This window comes from Natrix helvetica (genome assembly GCF_964273705.1).
Source record: "Natrix helvetica genome assembly, chromosome: W".
Lineage (NCBI taxonomy): Eukaryota > Metazoa > Chordata > Lepidosauria > Squamata > Natricidae > Natrix > Natrix helvetica.
The window spans coordinates 22,033,681-22,053,527 of NC_138555.1; the positions used below are offsets into that span (position 1 = coordinate 22,033,681).

Genomic DNA, 19,847 nt, shown 5'->3' on the forward strand with positions numbered 1-19,847 from the left:
CAGTCGAATCGCCCTCCAGTCTCTCTGTGGCACCTTCTCCGCATTCTATCTCCTCTAGTTCCCTGTTGGAAAAAGTCTTGGTTGCACAATCCCCACAGTAGGTTAATTCTTTGGGTGGATTGAAAATGCAGTTCTAGCTTAATGTCACCCTGCATCAGCTTGAACCTTTGAATAAGAATGTTCCTTGACTCCATTTGGTGGAAAAGGTATAGTTTACTAAAGATCAAGCAGAATACAATAAAGCAAAGCCAGAACTGGAGTTCGTGCACCAAAACTCTGAGTAAAAGCATTTCCCTGCTTCAGCACTTCCCATTGCTGGTTGCCCCACTGTCCAATCGGCCAGTCACTCTCACACTCTTAACTGTCACTTCACCCCCACCACTCCCCCCTCCCCCTAGGCAGTGGTGGGATTCAGCCAGTTTGCACCACTTCGGGAGAACCGCCTCGCGTGCCCTGGCAAATGGCTCCGTGTGTCACCTGTGGCACACGTGCCATAGGTTCGCCATCCCGCCCTAGTAGATAAATTCCCTGGGAGGCCACATAAATTTTACATGAACCTTCTCTTTTTGGATTTAAAGACATTCATTAAGTATGCAGTAGCTAAATTTTATATTGCGGCGATGAAAGCAAGATATAATCGGTGAAAGACATACTATATCTACTTTTATTTTAAAATACTATTTGGTTTGATACATCTTAACTATTAATTGTAGGGAATATATAGTTTTTATTTTTTTATATCAATGTTTTAGATTTATCACCCTGATAACTGTATTAATACAGTAATAGAGGAGTGAATGTTATATTCTGTGATTTATTTTGCTACCTGTTAGTATATTATATTTATTTGCTTCACTCTGTTTTTCTTTTAAATTTTGCTCGTTATTGACTGAATATACTGATTGATTGATTGATGCTCTCTACAAATTATGGCACAAATAATCATAGAGCCAATGGTAGCAATGAACTGTGCCTTTTCTCATTAGAATTTAAACCTACTCTTAAAGTTCTTTTTATCCAATAGACTGAAATCTTAACAATAAAATATTCTGTCCTTTATTCTGTTGCCACAAGTTATTTATTTTCCAAAAGGATTACATTTATTATATTTTAATCCTATTAAAATGAGTGTTTCTGTGTTCATTTTATTGAAAGAATTATATTGAGTTTAGTTTGAACACATGTATACTACCTTCACTATCTTGGGCATCCAAACTGCTCTATAGAGAACTGAAGTAGTTCAAACTTGCCAAATTGAATAAGTAGCAATATGTTTACATTTCAGCAGTGGAGATGTAATCCATATGCAAGCACAGATTTTCGAAGCAAGATGTTCTTCCTTAAAGAAACAAGTTGTTGATAAGTTTGACATCATTTACATGTGTGTGAAAGGAGAAAAAAAATCACTTTCTTTTTCTTGCAGGAGAATGTAGAGGCAGAGTCCACTTTTTCATTAAATATGAATTTCAGCAGTAAACGAACAAAATTTAAAATCACTACTTCAATGCAAAAAGACACCCCACAGGCAAGTATTATTAACGTCATTAACAAGACATAGCTGTATTCAGAGGTGGTATTCAGCCGGTTCGGACTGGTTCAGGTGAACCGGTAGCTCCGATGATCAGCTGGTCCCGCCCACCCGCACCCACCCTATACTGTCCTTTATTTCCTGCTTTCTAGCTCATCTCAATCACACGGCACAACTGATCCCCCCCCCCCCCCCGTTGTACTTACCATTGCTGATTGGAAGGTAAGCAGCTGAGCTTTTAAATGCTCCATTTTTAGTGTTGCGCGTGTACGCACAAACCACACGCTCACTGAACCGGTTGTTAAACCGACAGCATCCCACCACTGGCTGTATTCCATGAGGGGTATAACACCAAATAACATCTCTTTGGAGTCAAGCTCACCTCCTGGACATTTCTGTACAGTTTTCTTGGCATTCTTTTCTTCCAAAATATGTTACGGTCTTCCAAAGCTACTTCTATATAGTCCTTCCTTGTCCCAGTACTAACCAGTTCTGACATTTATTAGTACCTGAGCCCAGACAAGAGACTTAGTGTTGCCACTTATTGAAACACAAAACTAAAACTTGAAAATAGTTGGAGTCTGTGTAAGGATATTTTAATATGAGAAACAGGACTTTTTGACATTGCCTTGTCTAGTGGCATTGTCTCAACTATGGGTTGGCTCCCCAGTTAATTTTATTTAGAGCAGGCTCATTGAAATCATGAATAACAAACTCCATTGCTTTCAGCAGGCCTACTTTAAAACTAACTCAAACGTTTACTAATAATACCAGAGATAATTAAAGAGCAGGTTGTTTAATACTTTTACCTAACTAGTTTTTCTGATTTTTAAAATTTCATATTCCCAATGGTTTGGGGAAATTAAAGAAGAATTCAGGGTTTTTTTTCAGTGATTAGAGAATACAATGCAATTAAATATTAAGACTTAAAATGAGAAGGGAAAATACATTTTAGATGGGAGAATCAGAAATATTTCTAAATGAGTGTCTTTTTAAAATTAACCATAAAAAACCAAACACGGACAAAAGTGTATTCTATTTTCTGATTTATTGCTGCTTGGTTCTTTTTCATTTCAATCTGGTAAAAACTACCTATTCTGTACTCTTTGACTTAACTTGGAATTTTTTTGGAAATGCAACCCTGTGCATTTTCAGTGCAAGGTAAGATCCATTTACCACTTCCAGACATTCCAGGGAACCAGAATTGTGGATTACTTATAGGTGAGCAACATGGTGGTTTCCGCTACCTGTGGATGTAGCTACTTATTTTGTATTTATTTCATTCTTTACCATTCTAGCCTATATGAACAGTGTTCAATGTCCATATATTCAGTGGGATTTATTTCCCAATAAGATTATGACATCAGTACTTCATCCGTATTGCATTTATTTTCTTTACAGGTAGTCCTCAACTTACAACAGTTCATTTAGTGGCTGTTCAAAGTTACAAAGGCATTGAAAAAAGTGATTTATGACCATTTTTCACATCACCATAGCAGCATCCCCATGGCCATGCAATCAAAATTCAGATGCTTGGCAATTGGTTCATATTTATGATGATTGCAGTGTCCCAGGGTCATGTGATCACCTTTTGCGACCTTCTGACAAGCAAAGTCAGTGGGGAAGCCAGTGTAAGACCTGGAAGCCATCTTTTTACCTTTTGGATTTGAGGCCTGCCACATTTTCTACTGTGGGAAAATGGGAGGGGGGATTATACAGAGTATGGGTGATATGTAGCCATAATAACATTCTTTCTCAGAAAGTCAAGGTCGCCTTGTCCCTGCACCTGGGCGGTGGTGGATGGGAAGACTCTTCCTTCATGGCAATGACTGATTGGACCATGTGATAGACTTGTGGGTGTTGGGGCAGGGTCTTGAATTTTCAACTGGGTGGGAAAACCTGGACGTTTTCAGATTCGGGTTTTCCCAGACAGTTTCCCAACAACTGTCTTACTTAGCAACAGATAGTTTGGGTTCAGGTGTGGTCATAAATTGAGGACTACCTGTACTGACTGTTTTTTGTTGTTGTTCAGAACATCTCAGATTTGTTTCCACATATTTTAAGTTCTCTTTATCATTTTCTTTAACTTGCAAGGGATATGTGCCCTTCAACATTTATTTTGTATTTCATTTATTTATTTGTATACTTATGATTTGGGCATATTCTAAACTGGTAACACTGTTCAAAATCTGACTGGATTATTACCAATAATTATTTCACGACCACTCTCTAAAATTACTTTTATTAACCAATACCTTCTTTTTGGAAATGCTAGTCCTAATGTGCTGCCTACTATATTATATACCTTATTTATCTTCAAATAATTTATATTTTCTGTTCAAATAATGTTGTCCTATTGGAAAAACTTTTTGAATTTGAGCTTTCACTTTAATTTTCTTAATTCTAAATGTAGTTATTGTATTACTTATATAAAAATATGCCTTTCTGGGAAGCCATTATTAACTGAGATTGGCTGAGAATTCCTGCTTCACAGGATCACTTGCTGTCTCATTGGTCCTGTACAGCTAACAGTCTTGGCTACTTCAGCAAGTTAATAATGATTACAGCTTCAAAAGTATTCACAAAGTATTTTGTTGATTTCATTTCAGATCGTATAATTTAAAGAACACAAAAATAAGTGTTGTGCTTCCTTACATTTGTTTAAGATTTTAAAACTATCAATTCTTTTTCATCTTCAATGGTAGTTCCATAATATTCAATTTTTATTGTGTCTGGAGTTTTTCCTTTGTAAGTGGTTCTGATTAAAAGAAGATGAGCTGAACTGAATCTGGCTAGTGGTTCATTTGTAGTTCAGCATTCTCTTTTCCATTCTGCCCTGATAATCCCAGGAAACCCAGAAGGTAAACACAAAATAGTAACTCTCTATTGTAGTTGTATGCAGCAGCCTGGTATTCAGTGACATATCTCCTTTGAGCCTGAGGATTATACAGAGCTGTTATGATAATAATAAAAGACATTCGCAGTGGTGATTTTGTTCACCACAAAGAGAAAGGAAGAATTTTTAGTGCTCTGCTTCTATACTACTGTACATTATTTGGACTTCTACCACAAAATTTAGGAATATTTAGTGAATCCAGCATTAATATAAGAACACAGCCATAGTTTGTGTGATGTTCTTCACTACAGATAGTCCTCGACTTACAACAGTTCATTTAGTGACCGTTTAAAGTTACAGTGGCACCGAAAAAATTGACTTATGACCATTTTTCACAGTTACTACCTTTGCAGTATCCCCACGGTCACATAATCAAAATTTAGATGTTTGGCAACTGGTCCATACCTTTATGACGTTTGCTATGTCCCAGGGTCATGTGATCACTTTTTGTGATCTTGTGACAAGCAAAATCAATGGGGAAACCAGATTCACTTAAAAACTGGGTTACTAACAACTGCAGTGAGTCACTTAACAACTGTGACAAAAATGTCGTAAAATGGGGCAAAACTCACTTAACAAATGTCTCACTTAACAACAGAATTTTTGGACTCAATTGTGGTCATAAGTCGAGGACTACCTGTATAATAATAGGTAAGAGATTTATTCAAAATCTGCATCATGATGCCTAGATTTGGGCAACATGGAAAGCCAAATCACAATATAGCTGGTGTGTTGTCCCAATGAAATTACTATAGAAGAGTTGCGTTACAGGATCAAACCAAATGTTGCCTACTCAAATCTATTTTTAGCTATCAATCTCTTGTTTAAACCTGTGTTTTTCAAACTTGGCAACTTTAAGTTGTGTAGACTTCTCCATGCTGGCTGGGGAATTCTGAGAATTAAAATCCACACATCTTAAAGTTGCCAAGTTTGAAAAAACACTGGTTTAAACTTTGCAAAATAGCTAAAGGAAGGGATTCCCATGGTCCCTCATTCATATTCCCTTTAGCTTCTACAGGTGAAACTCGAAAAATTAGAATATCATGCAAAGGTTCATTTATTCCAGTAATGCAACTTAAAAGGTAAAACTAATATATGAGATAGACTCATTACATGCAAAGCAAGATAGTTCAAGCCATGATTTGTCATAATTGTGATGATTATGGCTTACAGCTCATGAAAACCCCAAATCCACAATCTCAGAAAATTAGAATATTGTGAAAAGGTGCAATATTCTAGACTCAAAGTGTCCCACTCTAAGCAGCTAATTAAGCCATAACACCTGCAAAGGGTTCCTGAGCCTTTAAATGGTCTCTCAGTCTGGTTCAGTAGGAATCACAATCATGGGAAAGACTGCTGACCTGACAGTTGTGCAGAAAACCATCATTGACACCCTCCATAAGGAGGGAAAGCCTCAAACGGTAATTGCAAAAGAAGTTGGATGTTCCCAAAGTGCTGTATCAAAGCACATTAACAGAAAGTTATGTGGAAGGGAAAAGTGTGAGGAAAAAAGGTGCACAAGCAGCAGGGATGACCGCAGCCTGGAGAGGATTGTCAGGAAAAGGCCATTCAAAAGTGTTGGGGACTTTCACAAGGAGTGGACTGAGGCTGGAGTCAGTGCATCAAGAGCCAGCACACACAGACGGATCCTGGACATGAGCTTCAAATGTCGTATTCCTCTTGTCAAACCGCTCCTGAACAAACAACGTCAGAAGCGTCTTACCTGGGCTCAAAACAAACAGACCTGGTCTGTTGCTCAGTGGTCCAAAGTCCTCTTTTCTGATGAGAGCAACTTTTGCATCTCATTTGGAAACTTCTCTCCCGGCCTCTAAATTACACTGATACCAGCTTGGCTGTCTACCACAACTAAGAAGGGAGATAAACCATCCCTTGGCTAGAAGCCCAGACAAGTAATCGCTATGAAAAACAAGACTAACGGAACTCACAGAATTCTTCAAACTTTAAACTGAGATGGTAACTGTTGTTTCCTGCAAAATTCCCCTCCCATCACCCCACCTATAAGCTCTCTGGGAGGGGCCAATCAATCCTATTTCCTTCTGCGAGCCTGTTTCCACAGCTGCTGCCTTCTCCTATCAGCCCTCCGCATCCGTATGTCAGGGACAACCTCCCACTGTTCTTCCTCACTGCTCCCTGGCTCAGACGCCATCTGGTGGCCAACAGGACTCTCTAGTCCCTGCTCTGACTCTGAACACCCCCCAGAGTTTTCCTCAGCCTCCAGGGCAGTCCCATAATGTTCATCACTGTCAAATTCCACCAACAGCTCAGCCAGCCGCTGCTGGGCCACAACACTATCCCTCACCGCAGGGCCCTTCCCCCGGGTCTGACGCTCAGGGTGTGGCCTAGATGGGAATTGTTCATGGAAGGCCTGCACCAAAGCAGGTGCGTGCATGGAGGTCGCATCCTTCCAGGTAAAATCCTCTGGCCCATGGCCCTTCCATTCAACCAGGTATTGGAACCGTCCTTTCAGCCATCGGGAATCCCGGATACTGGCAACTTCGTACTCAGGCGGCTCCTCATCGTCACGAGGGTCTGGATGGTGTTGATATGGTTGGCGAAGAGAACAACCGGCCGTTCAGGAACAAGGAGAGATGGATGAAAGACCGGATGGACTTGCATCGAGCGTGGCAATGTCAGGCGATAGGCAACCGGATTGATGACTGCCTCAACAGGAAATTGGCCAAGGTAACAGTGGTCTAACTTCTTGACTAGCTGGTTTGACGGAAGGTGTCTAGTGGACAGCCACACTCGATCCCCCACAGTCAACACTGGTGTTGCACGCTGAGACCTGTCCGTGACTTTCTTATAGTCCTCCTTGGCTTTATCCAGATATCGTTGCACCACTTGATGGACCACCTGTAGTTCCGACAGGAAGTCCTTAGCTATGGGGACCGGTGAGTAGATGGGTGTGAGGGGAAAGAACCGAGGATGATACCCTACATTGGCCAAGAAGGGCCTCGTTTGCGTGGATGCGTGCTGTGAGTTATTGAGCGCAAACTCCGCCACTGCCAGGTAGTCCGCCCAATCATTTTGCTGCTGGTTCACAAAACAGCGCAGGTACTGCTCAAAATCCCGATCACTTTCTCCGTCCCTCTGTCGGTTTCGGGATGGTGCGCTGAGGACAAGCAGATCTTGACATCCAAGGCCGTCATCAGGCCTTTCCAAAACTGGGCTGTGAATTGTGTTCCTCTGTCCGACACGACCCTGTCAGGTAGGCCGTGCAGCCTGAAAACATGTTGGATAAACATGCGGGCGGTGACGCGGGCTGTCAGTAATCTCCGACACGGGATAAAATGCACCATCTTCGTCAGCATGTCCACCATCATGAACACCATGGTAAATCCAGAAGATGGAGGCAGGTCCGTCAGGAAGTCCATAGAAATGGCCCCCCAGGGTCTCTCAGGGGTCGGCAATGGCTGGAGCAGCCCTGGAGGGGCTCCTATCACTTACTTGGCCTGCTGACACCGTACACAAGACGTGATGTAAGATTGTACGTCATGTCGTAATCGGGGCCAGCAGACGGTACGGGAGACCAGGTTCAAGGTCTTGAAGAGGCCAAAGTGCCCCGCTGCAGGGTTATCAGGGCACTGGGATAGAATAAGTCCCCGAAGGGGCCCAGCTGGCACATAGAGTCTGTCTCGGTACCGCAAGAGTTCATCAGTGAATGTCCATGGGGAGGCAGGCCCCACCTCTGCCTTCTGTTGTTCCACCCAATCGTCATGCTGCTGCGCTTCCCGTATCTGAGGCCGTAGGTCCACAGGCTCGTGAACCGCGGAGAAGGACTCTACGGGCAAAACTGTCCGGGGTGGAAACAGGTCTTTGGTACATGCATACTCGGGTTTCCTTAATAGGGCATCCACCCTTTGGTTGTGCACACTGGGGATGTACGTCACGTGGAAATTGAACCGTGCAAAGAAAAGGGACCACTGGATCTGGCACTGGTTCAATTTCTGCGCGGTTTTCAGAAATTCCAAATTCCTATGGTCCATCCGGACTTCAATTTGATGCCTGGCCCCCTCTAAATGATGCCTCCAGGCCTCAAACGCCACCTTAATGGCTAGTAACTCCTTCTCCCAAATGGTATAATTGCACTCGGAACAATTGAGTTTCCGTGAGTAATAAGCGCAAGGGGAAAGGATACCGCCGGAGGCGTGAGCCTGAACTAACACCGCTCCCACAGCGATATCGGATGCATCCACCTCCACTACAAATGGACGGTGGGGGTCAGGATGCTTCAAAATGGGCTCTTTCATGAAGGCCTGCTTCAAGGCCTGGAACGCGTGGTGCTCAGGGCCCCCCCCCCCAGTGAAATGGAACTTTTTTCTGCAGGAGCTGAGTGAGGGGCGCAGTCAGGGAAGCAAAGCCGGGGATAAAGGTCTGATAGTAGTTGGCAAACCCGAGGAGTCGCTGAACATCCTTCACTCGCCAATGAGGTTGCCAACTACGCAAAGACTCCACCTTGCCCGGCTCCATCGCAATGCCTTCGGGAGAGATACGATGTCCCAAGAACTCGATCGTGGACTGCCAAAACTGGCACTTCTCCAGTTTCATATACAAGCGATTCTCACGGAGCCGTTGTAGGACCAGGCGTAGGTGCTGCCGATGGCTCTCCTGGGAGGACAAGTAAATTAAAATGTCATCAAGATAAATGACGACAAACTGGTCCAAAAGGTCCCGGAAGATTTCGTTCATAAAATGTTGGAAGACGGCAGGGGCATTGGTCAGCCCAAAAGGCATGACTGTATACTCAAAATGCCCGTACCTGGTGCCGAATGCCGTCTTCCATTCATCCCCGGGCCTGATCCAGACAAGATTGTAGGCTCCACAGAGACTTCCGGTTCCGGCTACTGATCACGACGGGCAGGCTCTGCTCGCCCCGCGCTCTTCTGGTGGGCTTCCCATTATTTGGGGGGCACAGGACGCCTTGGAGGGGCTCCTGCCAAAGGGGCGGCGTAGCGGGGGATCCCCTGAGTCGGCGGCGGCCGGGGGAGGGATCCCCGCATCGCCCTAGGCACCGGGAAGCATGATGGGGAGGCGCTGCGGCGTCTTCGTGAGGAGGCAGCTGGAAGAACGCACGATCTGAAGGACGCAGTTGCTGTGTGGTGAGGTGGAAACTTCCCCCGTTCCCTTGTTTGCTCGAAAAAGGGGAAAAAAAACTGCCAGCTGCTTTTAGAGTCATTTTCAAGGCGGATTGGAGAAGCGTGACTGTAGGGAGGGGGATTTCCCCCCCCTCGGACAGGCGGCTATAAACGGTTTCCTCTCTGCTCTAGAGGAGGAGGAAGGGGGAGAGCCAAGTAATGAATTCACGCTCATAACAAAGGCGGTTTTTGGATTGTAAACCTATAAATGAGGTGATGATCTAAAAACTTTGGAAACTATGAAAACCTTTTGTTATGCCTTTCAACCCCGAAGCTGGCAGGGCAAGATGGCACACTTCCGTCGTCCTCACAGACATTGAAACTTGACCCCACCCATAGAACTTCAGGCATCTTGCTTTTGTCTCCGTGACACTCAGATAAATCTCTTGTTATTGAACTCCGCTTGGAACAAAGGATTTTTACTCTACTGCCAGAAGCTATAATTAGAGAGAGCTCCCTTCTGCTTGGACTCCTTGCCTCCTAATCTCTCTTGGCGGTTTTCCTCTCCAATTGTTTCCTCTCTGTATTGACTTTGTACTTTTCCTGCTCATCATAATGCCACCTAAAAGACCACCCCCAGGGAAGCTGGGCTTTGCTGTCTCCGCCCCAACATCTACAGTATCCAGTCCCAGTGCACAACAGACTCTTACCTCCATGTTGCAGCCTAAACCTTCTGAGACGGATTTTCAACAGATGTTCCAACAAATTTTAAAGGGACAGGAGGACATAAAAAGTCAACTAAAGGAGATGAAAGAGCAGCTTAAAGAGAACCAAGACCAGACGAGTAAAAATGCACAGAGATTGGACTTTTTGGAGGAGGGGACGGCTGAGATGAGGAGGGAGGTGAAAGGGGTGCAGAAGGGGTACCAAGAGCTTGAGACCCACCAGATGAAAACAGAATTTGAAAGAATGTCCTTTTTCCTTAGGTTTCAAAATGTGGTAGAGGCGGATGATGAAAATTTAAGGGACATCATGACAAATCTTTTGGCTGAATATATTCAAAAAGATAAACAACAGATGGGGTGGGACTTGGACCTGGTCTATAGAGTAAACTCAGCATACGCTAGAACACACAATGTTCCAAGGGAGGTACACATTAAATTTCTTAGAAAGACTACAAGAGATGAGATTCTGAGTGCACAAAGGGGGCAAGCTTTGAAATATCAAGATAGAGAAATAACCATTCTGAAACAGATCCCTAAGAAAGTGAGAGAGAAAAGAAAAAACTATTCGCAATTAGCGAAGACGTTATACCAGAAGGGGGTGTTTTTCAGATGGCTGATGCCTGAAGGCATGTTAATATTCTGGGAGGATACAAGAGTTAGAATTAACACAACCATAGAGGCTCAGGCCTTTATGGAAAAAAATAAAGCACTCCTAGATAAACTCGATGACTCCACACCAGATTTAAAGGACACGGGAGGGGCTGGAGCCCTGCTGGTGGGGGGAGAAGGGGCAATACCAAGAAAACTCAGATCACAAAAATGAACAAGAAAATCTGCTTGATACAAATTGATTGAAATTATTATCTGAACTTATATGCTGACAAAATATTATTATGTAGTGTTAAACTTATCTATGTATAAATGGAAAATATGAGCACGGGGGGAGGGGACACCTCCTACATGCTGTAACTGCCAAAATTTGTAATCTATTCCACCACCCCTTTCCTTTTTATTTTTTTTAAAAACCAATAAAACTTTGTTAAAAAAAAAAAAAGATTGTAGGCTCCACAGAGATCCAATTTGGTGAAAACCGTAGCCTCTCTGAGCCACTCCAACAGTTCAGGAATAAGGGGCAGAGGGTAGCAATTGCGCACCGTGATAGAAATGAGCCTACGGTAGTCACAACAGAGTCTCAATCTCCGGTCTTCTTTTTGACGGACAAGACCGGGGCAGACAGTGGCAAAGATGAGGGTCGGATAAAACCCCGAGCTAGGTTTTTGTCCCAAAAGTCCCGCAATGTGGCCAACTCTGGGTCTGACATCGAATACAAACAACCCACGGCAAGCGGGTTGGAATCAAATAGATGGGGGAATCATATGGCCGGTGCGGTGGCAATTGGTCTGCTTCTTGTTCACTGAACACGTCTGCAAAATCTGCTATGTCGGAAGGCAAGGACACCCCGGGTTGACTTAGCAGCTGGCCTGCACAGACATGACGGGTGTGGTCCACACATTGCAAGGCTGGAAAAGTGACAAGGTTCTGGGACCAGTAGATCTGTGGGTCGTGCGCCCGAAGCCAAGCCAAGACCACGACCATGGGGAAATGCAGGCCAGAGGTAACGTAGAACTGGATGGCTTCCTCATGAACCCCGAGGACCAGGCGCAAGGGTTGCGTGGCAACCTTGATAGGCCCAGACAGAAGCACCCGGCTGTCAATGGTCTCCACAAGCATAGGAGGATCTACCGGACACAGAGGGACTGCATACTTGGTCACAAACGCCTCGTCCATGAAGTTCGTGTTAGCCACGGAGTCGACGAGAGCATGCGCCGGAATCCCCTGGGGACTACTGGACAGGACTATTCGGGATGCCAAGATCAGGTGTTGGGGAGGCCCGCAAGTCACTGTCTCCGAGCATGGCTCTGAATTGGTGTGCGCCCAACCCAAGGTCTCCCTTAGATCGGGCTTGGCGTTTCCCGACAAAACGTTCTGGGGCTGGGGGGTAGGTCCAGTAACTGTCGCCCTTCGTCTCTTTTTGGGGCAAAAGGCTGCCATGTGCCCAGGTTCCCCATTATAAAAACACAACCCCCCTGAGCGCCATCTGTTTTTCTCCGTTATCGACGAACGGGGTTTGGCTGCACCTAATTCCATGGGCGCCTCCTGTAGAGTTGTAGTCCCTGTTCTCCTGGGATGTGCGGCGACTTCCCCGCCTCTGCAACCGAGTATCAATCCGGAGACACAGATGGGCCAGTGTGTTGAACGACGGTGGCCTATCCACACGCACCAGCTCATCCTGCAAGTCTTCCGACAACCCATCCTGAAATGTGTCCATGAGGGCTGCCTCATTCCAAGCCGAATCCTGGCTAAGTAGCCTAAACTCGCTGATGTATTCCTGCAAGGAACCCTGGCCCTGCTTCACAGTCTTCAGACATCTGGTAGCCGTCTCCGTCTTAATGGGGTCCTCATACATTAGCCTGAGGTGGTCACAAAACCCCCTGAAGTCATCCAGCAAAGGGCTAGCCTGGACCAGCAGTGCGGTAATCCAACGAGCTGCGAAGCCGGAGAGCAGACCAGGGATGTGCGGTCAAGGGAGGCAGAGCCTCAACTCTCATCATGAAATAATAATATATAATAATAATATCCACAAGGGAGTTTCATATCTATAAGAGGAGGGAGGAGAAGGAGCGCGCGCGGGGCGGTGCCAGCTGGGCAACCGGCGGAGGCAGGAGGGTTCTCGGAAGCGCCAATAACCTTCCTGCCTCCTCTGTACTTTGCGCGCTCCTCGCGACTGCAATAGATGTCCAGAAGTGGCAGGGGCTTGATGACATCACTGCAGCTGCCATGCGCGGACGGACGGAGGTAGCCAGAGTAGTGCCGAGGCAGGCCAGTGGACGAGCGACTGAGGATCAGGCTGCCTGATCCTCCATCGCTCGCTCGCTCGCTCGCTCTTTCGTCCGCCCGGACCCCTCAGCGCCATTCTGGTTACCTCCGTCCGGCCACGCCCAGCAGCGACGTCGGCAACGTCATCAAGATGAAGTGGCTTGGAGGCGAAGTGCTTTTCAGTGCTTTTCTGTGCGTCTGGCGTTTAGGTAGATAGCCGGATGTCCTAAACGCCAGATGCACAGAAAGCACTGAAAAGCACCTGCTGTTGGGGATCGCGGAGCGCGAGCCGGTGGAGCGCGCTCAGGAAGGCGGGAATGGGATCATGTGTGCTGGAGGCTGAGGCAGCCTCAGTCTCCAGCACACGTGGTCCCATTCCCCGCCTTCCTGATGACGTCACCAGCCTCACCAGCCATAAACTGGAGCAGACTAATCATAAACCCCACTTTATCTCGGTCAGTGGGGAAATCCTCTGCTCTCAAGCTGATAAACAGCTGGCATTGTCCCAAAAATCCTGGAAACATGGCTTGGTTGCCATCAAATTTATCAAGCACTGCAACTGGGCATTTCCTCCGAGGTGGGGGTGGAGCAGTGTGAACTTGGAGCTGAGCCACCTGGGCAGCCACCATAGCTGCCTGTTGTGTGACCTGAGCGTTTTTGGCACAAAGCTGCTCCATTTTAGATTCTATGTAAATCTGCTTTAAAAGGCAGGAAACAAACTGTTCTGTCCCGGCCTCCAAATTATGCTGATACCGGCTTGGCTGTCTGCCATGACTAAGAAGGGAGATAAACCATCCCTTGGCTAGAAGCCCAGACAAGTAATCGCTATGAAAAACAAGACTAACGGAACTCACAGAATTTTTCAAACTTTAAACAGATGGTAACTGGTGTTTCCTGCAAACTTCCCCTCCCATCACCCCACCTATAAGCTCTCTGGGAGGGGCCAATCAGTCCTATTTCCTTCTGCGAGCCTGTTTCCACAGCTGCTGCCTTCTCCTATCAGCCCTCTGCATCCGTATGTCAGGGACAATCACCCCCTGTTCTTCCTCACTGCTCCCTGGCTCAGACGCCATCTGGTGGCCAACAGGACTCTCTAGTCCCTGCTCTGACTCCGAACACCCCCCAGAGTCTTCCTCAGCCTCCAGGGCAGTCCCATAATGTTCATCACTGTCAGATTCCACCAACAGCTCAGCCGGCCGCTGCTGGGCCACAACAGAAACCAAGGACCCAGAGTATGGAGGAAGAATGGAGAGGCACACACTGCAAGATGCATGAAGTCCCGTGTGAAGTTTCCACAGTCTGTGTTGATTTGGGGAGACATGTCATCTGCTGGTGTTGGTCCACTGTGCTTCATTAAGTCCAGGGTCAACGCAGCCGTCTACCAGGAGATTTTGGAGCACGTCATGCTTCCTTCTGCAGACGAGCTTTATGGGGATGCTGACTTCATTTTGCAGCAGGACTTGGCACCTACCCACACTGCCAAAACCATCAAAACCTGGTTCAATGACTGTGGGATTACTGTGCTTGATTGGCCAGCAAACTCGCCTGACCTGAACCCCATAGAGAATCTATGGGGCATTGCCAAGAGAAAGATGAGAGACATGAGACCAAACAATGCAGAAGAGCTGAAGGCCGCTATTGAAGCATCCTGGTCTTCCATAACACCTCAGCAGTGCCACAGGCTGATAGCTTCCATGCCACGCTGCATTGAGGCAGTAATTGCTGCAAAAGGGGCCCAAACCAAGTACTGCGTACATATGCATGCTTATACTTTTCAGAGGTCCGATATTGTTCTATGTACAATCCTTGTTTTATTGATTGCATGTAATATTCTAATTTTCTGAGATTGTGGATTTGGGGTTTTCATGAGCTGTAAGCCATAATCATCACAATTATGACAAATCACAGCTTGAACTATCTTGCTTTGCATGTAATGAGTCTATCTCATATATTGGTTTCACCTTTTTAGTTGCATTACTGAAATAAATGAACTTTTGCACAATATTCTATTTTTTGGAGTTTTACCTGTAAGAGTGCCAGAGGATTATCTTCTTCCATATAGTTTACTGAAAAAAGAATAGCTCTCATCTGGATCATGAAAGAATATGGCATTTGAATAGGCATCTGCACGTGATCATAGCTACTAACGCACTGAATTGCATTGTCTTGTATTGCAGGAAATGGAGCAAACAAGAAGTGCTGTAGATGAAGATAGGAAAATGTACCTTCAAGCTGCAATTGTCCGCATCATGAAAGCACGAAAGTTATTGCGACACAATGCTCTCATTCAGGAGGTCAGATTGTTTACTTCTTGGCATGTAAATATTTAGGAGATCTTGTTAAATGGGATGGTTGGCTGTGCCAATCGAAATAAGATGGCTTTCCTGTGGCAGTTCAAATAAGGTGTGCCATGTTAAATGCTTGAACCATGGTTTTAGAATACAGGTAGTCCTTGACTGATGACCGTAATGGAGCCTGGAATTTCCATCATAAGTCATGATGGTTGTAAGTTGAGGCACACAGGTTACCAGACATAATTTTAGAACTTTTGGCAGTCATTGAGCAAATCAGTGTATTCTTATGGGCGTTTTTTGCCAGAAACTGGCTGAAAAGGCTACAAACTGGCAAAAAAAGTCATAAATCAGTCACATGACCATGGAACATTGCAACTGGCTGTAAAGATGAGCCCATTTCACGTGCCCGAAATATGGTCATGCGGCCACGGGGGTATGTTCAGCTGTCAGAACTCCAAAACCAGGTTGTAAGTGGCTGTCATAATTTAAAATGGTTACTGAGACCGGTCATTAAGTGAGGACTATCTGTTGTGTATATGTAGTGTTGTGCTCAATATTCTGTAACTGCCACCAATTGACCAACTTCAATTATGTTGCCTTGCATCAGAAAGATTTTTGGTGGCCCTTGTCTTGTCTTAGGGATTCTGTTTACTTGCAATTCTGAGCTTGTTCATGGAGACACATGGCATATTAGCATGCAGGTGTGAATCATGTGATAGCATTTTTCATTTTCACAATACTGTTCTTCCAGAAGTTGTGATCCTAAAAATGCATCCTCTGCATGGATTATGAACTTTCCTCCAAAATCTTCACCTGTTCCCAAAATACACAAACACTCTTGCAATTCTGAGAAAATGAATCTGTGTTTTTCTTTAAAAAGATACAATTGAATTGGTTTTGAAGGGTTTTTTCCCAACTTTTTAAAGAAGTCAGCATTTACATCATGTTTTGTCTTTCTTCTCTCCTTTCCACAGGTAATTAGCCAATCAAGAGCTAGGTTTAACCCAAGTATCAGCATGATTAAGAAGTGTATTGAAGTTCTGATAGACAAACAGTACATTGAACGGAGCCAGGCTTCAGCAGAAGATTACAGCTATGTAGCATGAGTTTAATATTCTGCAGATACAGCTATAAGGAGATCATTTCTGTCTCTGCTTTGTGTGTTCTGTGGGGGGGAAACAGATCGATGGTGCCTCCATAAATAGTCACTCGGCAACCCGTTTTTTCTACTGTTTACAACATCATTAATGGCATGTCATGAGCACCAGTGAAGAAAAAAGCCTATAGATATTCTGAGTTCATGTCATTATGATATTTCTTAAAACTTTACTAAAAGAGAATGAGTGAAGATTTGCTGAAATGTGGAAATTGTGGTTGGATACCATTCTTCTCCTTCCACCACTCCACCCTCCCACATTTGCAGTTGATGCTTTTTTAATGTACCTTAAAAGACAAAACAAACTAAATATTGTAATATGGCAGATGACATAATAATTGTATCAACACTGAAATGTAAAAACAATGAACACAATACTGCTGCTTATCTAATAAATAAAAATGGAATAAGTTGTGCAACCTGTTTTAATTTTTAAACTGAACAGCTATTTTCTCTGCTAAGCATCCTTGTAGCTCATTCCTGTGCATTTTACTGCTTGATCAGCATGATTTATCTCATATATAATATATGCATGTCCTTGCTCTGTAAAGTTACTCTGTTTAGAAGTCAGCTTGGAAAAGGGATAATTCTGATTGGCTGGATACTCTTATACTTATCCTTGAAATAATGGAGCGTTTGGATGTTTCCTCACTGTGAACGGTTTTCCCTTAGAAGGCAAAAATAAGCTTTAAAAGCAGCCCATTGTACCTTATGCTCCTTTCCACGTAGGGTGTCTGGGTGTCAACATAGAAAGAGAAGAACTAAAGGCTACTTTACAGTGTCTGTTTTCATTTATATGATTGCATTTTTGACAACTCAAATTGTGAAGAAAAGTTATCATGAACCAGGCTGTCTAAACGCAAAGTGGGAGATGAATGAGCTTAATGAGTTTACACTAAAATTTCAAGTATTTGAATTTTTAATGAAGAGTCACCAAAGATATACTTGATTTTGTGGCATTTAAATAATGTTGAAAATGTCCTGGCCCATAAGACTTAGAAGAGTCCCTGCCCATTCCAGATCCCAACCTTCACTTCTCTTCCTTTACTCGGCTCCTTTAGACAAAGTCTCTGTATAATAGTTCAGTCAATGAATATCCTCTAATTTTTCTTCCCCATTTGTGAAGAATGAATAGATTCAAATTCTATTCCCTGTGGATCAGAAGGGGCTGGGAACAGCTGCAGAGAGTGTGCACCGAGTGTGGAAAGCCAATGGTGACACAGCAAAGAGCCAGGCTGAAATTGGAAATGTCACCCCCATGAGGATGGCAAGCCAGTGGGAGTTGGAGGCAATAATCAGCCCAAAGCCCAGAGAGTGAATGGGCCTCAGCAGAGAAGTAGGTAGCCCAGATCAGAGACCAGTGGGAGAGTGTAAAGGCCCAGAGGCAGGAGACAGGTTTGGAGCCTTCTGCTAAGGTGAATCAGGGCCAGTGGCGACAGAACACCCACTGGAGCTGGCAGTTGGGGTTGGTGGTCATGTGAGTGGGTGGGCGTGGCCAAATCAATGTCACTCCCACCCAGTCACATGACACACACCCCAGCCACACCTACCCAGGTTTTCTGTGGGAAATGGACCATGTGACTGGGTGGGCGTGACCAACTTGATTGGTCTCACCCTTAGGAAATTTCTCCTTAGTCCAACTCACAATAAAATAGCACAATAAAATAGCACTGTTCAGTGGTAAAATTCAATTTTTTTACTACCTGTTCTATGGGCGTGGCTTGGTGGGCGTGGCAGGGGAAGGATACTGCAAAATCTCCATTCCCACTCCACTCTGGGGTCAGCCAGAGGTGGCATTTGCCAGTTCTCCGAACTACTCAAACTTTCCACTACTGGTTCTCCAGAACCTGTCAGAACCTGCTGGATTTCACCCCTGGCACTGTTCCAATATTTAGAATAAAATAGAATAACAGAGTTGGAAAGGACCTTGGAGTTCTTCTAGTCCAACCCCCTGCTTAGGCAGGAAACCCTACACCACTTCAGACAAATGATTGTCCAATCTCTTCTTAAAACCTTCCAGTGTTGGAGAATTTGTAACTTCTGGAGGGAAGTTGTTCCACTGATTAATTGTTCTGTCAGGAAATTTGAGGGGCTCCTACAAAAATGAGGGAGTCAATCTATTTTTCCAAACCACCAAAAGGCACAACAAGAAACAATGGATGGAAACTAACCAAAGAGAGAAGCAACCTAGGACTAAGGAAAAATTTCCTAAGGGTGAGATCAATCAACCAATGGAATAGCTTGCCTTCAGAAGTTGTGGGTGCTCCATCACTAGAGGGTTTCAAAAAGAGTGAGGGAAGTACAGCCCAAAAGGACAGTGCCAAGCACCACTAAAACAATGCAGAAAACCTAAAACAGCAATTCCCCCCCTCTTTCAAAAAAAGTCAAAACTCCAAAGCAAACGCAGCAGCTGAGAGGGAAACTAAGAGCAGCTGCTCAAGCTAATTGAAAGCCTGGGTGTGCTGCCAAAAGCCTCTTCCAATTCTATTATTCTATGTTCTCTATATTCTAAATTGGGTACTTCATAGCAGAAGCAATACAGCTGGCTGGACCACACATGCACTAAATTCAGGCCTGTGTGATCATTGTCCCCTCCTGTATTCCCCCCCCCCCCCCCCAGGAAGAAACAAGAAGTAGCCAACACTGCAGCATCTATAAAAGGTCTTGGGAAACTCCAGGGAGTATCAACTGATCACAGAAGTGTTACTTAATACTCTTTATAATGAACATGTTTGTAATCTTGTCCTTCTTCCTGAAGGGAAGAGGTTTATCCCATCCCTAGATGGGTGATTGATGGGTTTCCCTGCCCTAATCCTGTCAGTTTCTGTTGTTTATTGATTTGATTCAGCGTATGGCTGCAATCCAGCTGCAACTGTTAAGTGGAGCTATTAATTTAAGGGAAAGAGGGGAAAACCCCTCTCTTGCAGTTTATTTTTAATCGAACTGCATAAGCAATTAACTAACTAACGTTTGGCGAACTGGTGAGAACCGGTTGAATCCCACCTGTGAACCAGATGGATATTTCTTCCCACACCTTCCGAACAATATTTTTAGACCATCCCAGCTATTATCTCAGAAATAAATTGGCTTAGCAGGAAGTTTTGTCTCTCAAAACACTTTTTTCTTTTCTTTTTGGCAAACAGAAAAGTAGGTTTACAAATGCCCATATTAAGTTTTCCTCTCTGGCATTTCCTGAAGTTTGTTTGTTTGTTTATATTTCTTATTTATAAACTGCCCATCTCCCTCAAAGAGGGGTTCTAGGTGGTGTACTATAG

General features: G+C 44.5%; 1 protein-coding gene across 3 annotated transcripts in view; it reads left to right on the forward strand.

The window, feature by feature from the left end:
* Positions 1-17,215, forward strand: part of LOC309400756 (cullin-2-like) — a 218,765-nt gene extending 201,550 nt beyond the window's left edge. Inside the window, exons 19-21 of one of the 3 annotated variants that reach the window (XM_081969394.1) lie at positions 1,424-1,525; positions 15,300-15,416; positions 16,391-17,213. In XM_081969394.1, the coding sequence (XP_081825520.1) occupies positions 1,424-1,525; positions 15,300-15,416; positions 16,391-16,522 (351 nt within the window). In that variant the 3' untranslated portion in view covers positions 16,523-17,213. Of the gene's footprint in view, positions 1-1,423; positions 1,526-15,299; positions 15,417-16,390 lie in introns of all 3 variants that reach the window. The other 2 variants (XM_081969395.1, XM_081969393.1) reach the window with 2 other exon arrangements.
* The last annotated feature ends 2,632 nt before the right edge of the window (positions 17,216-19,847 follow it).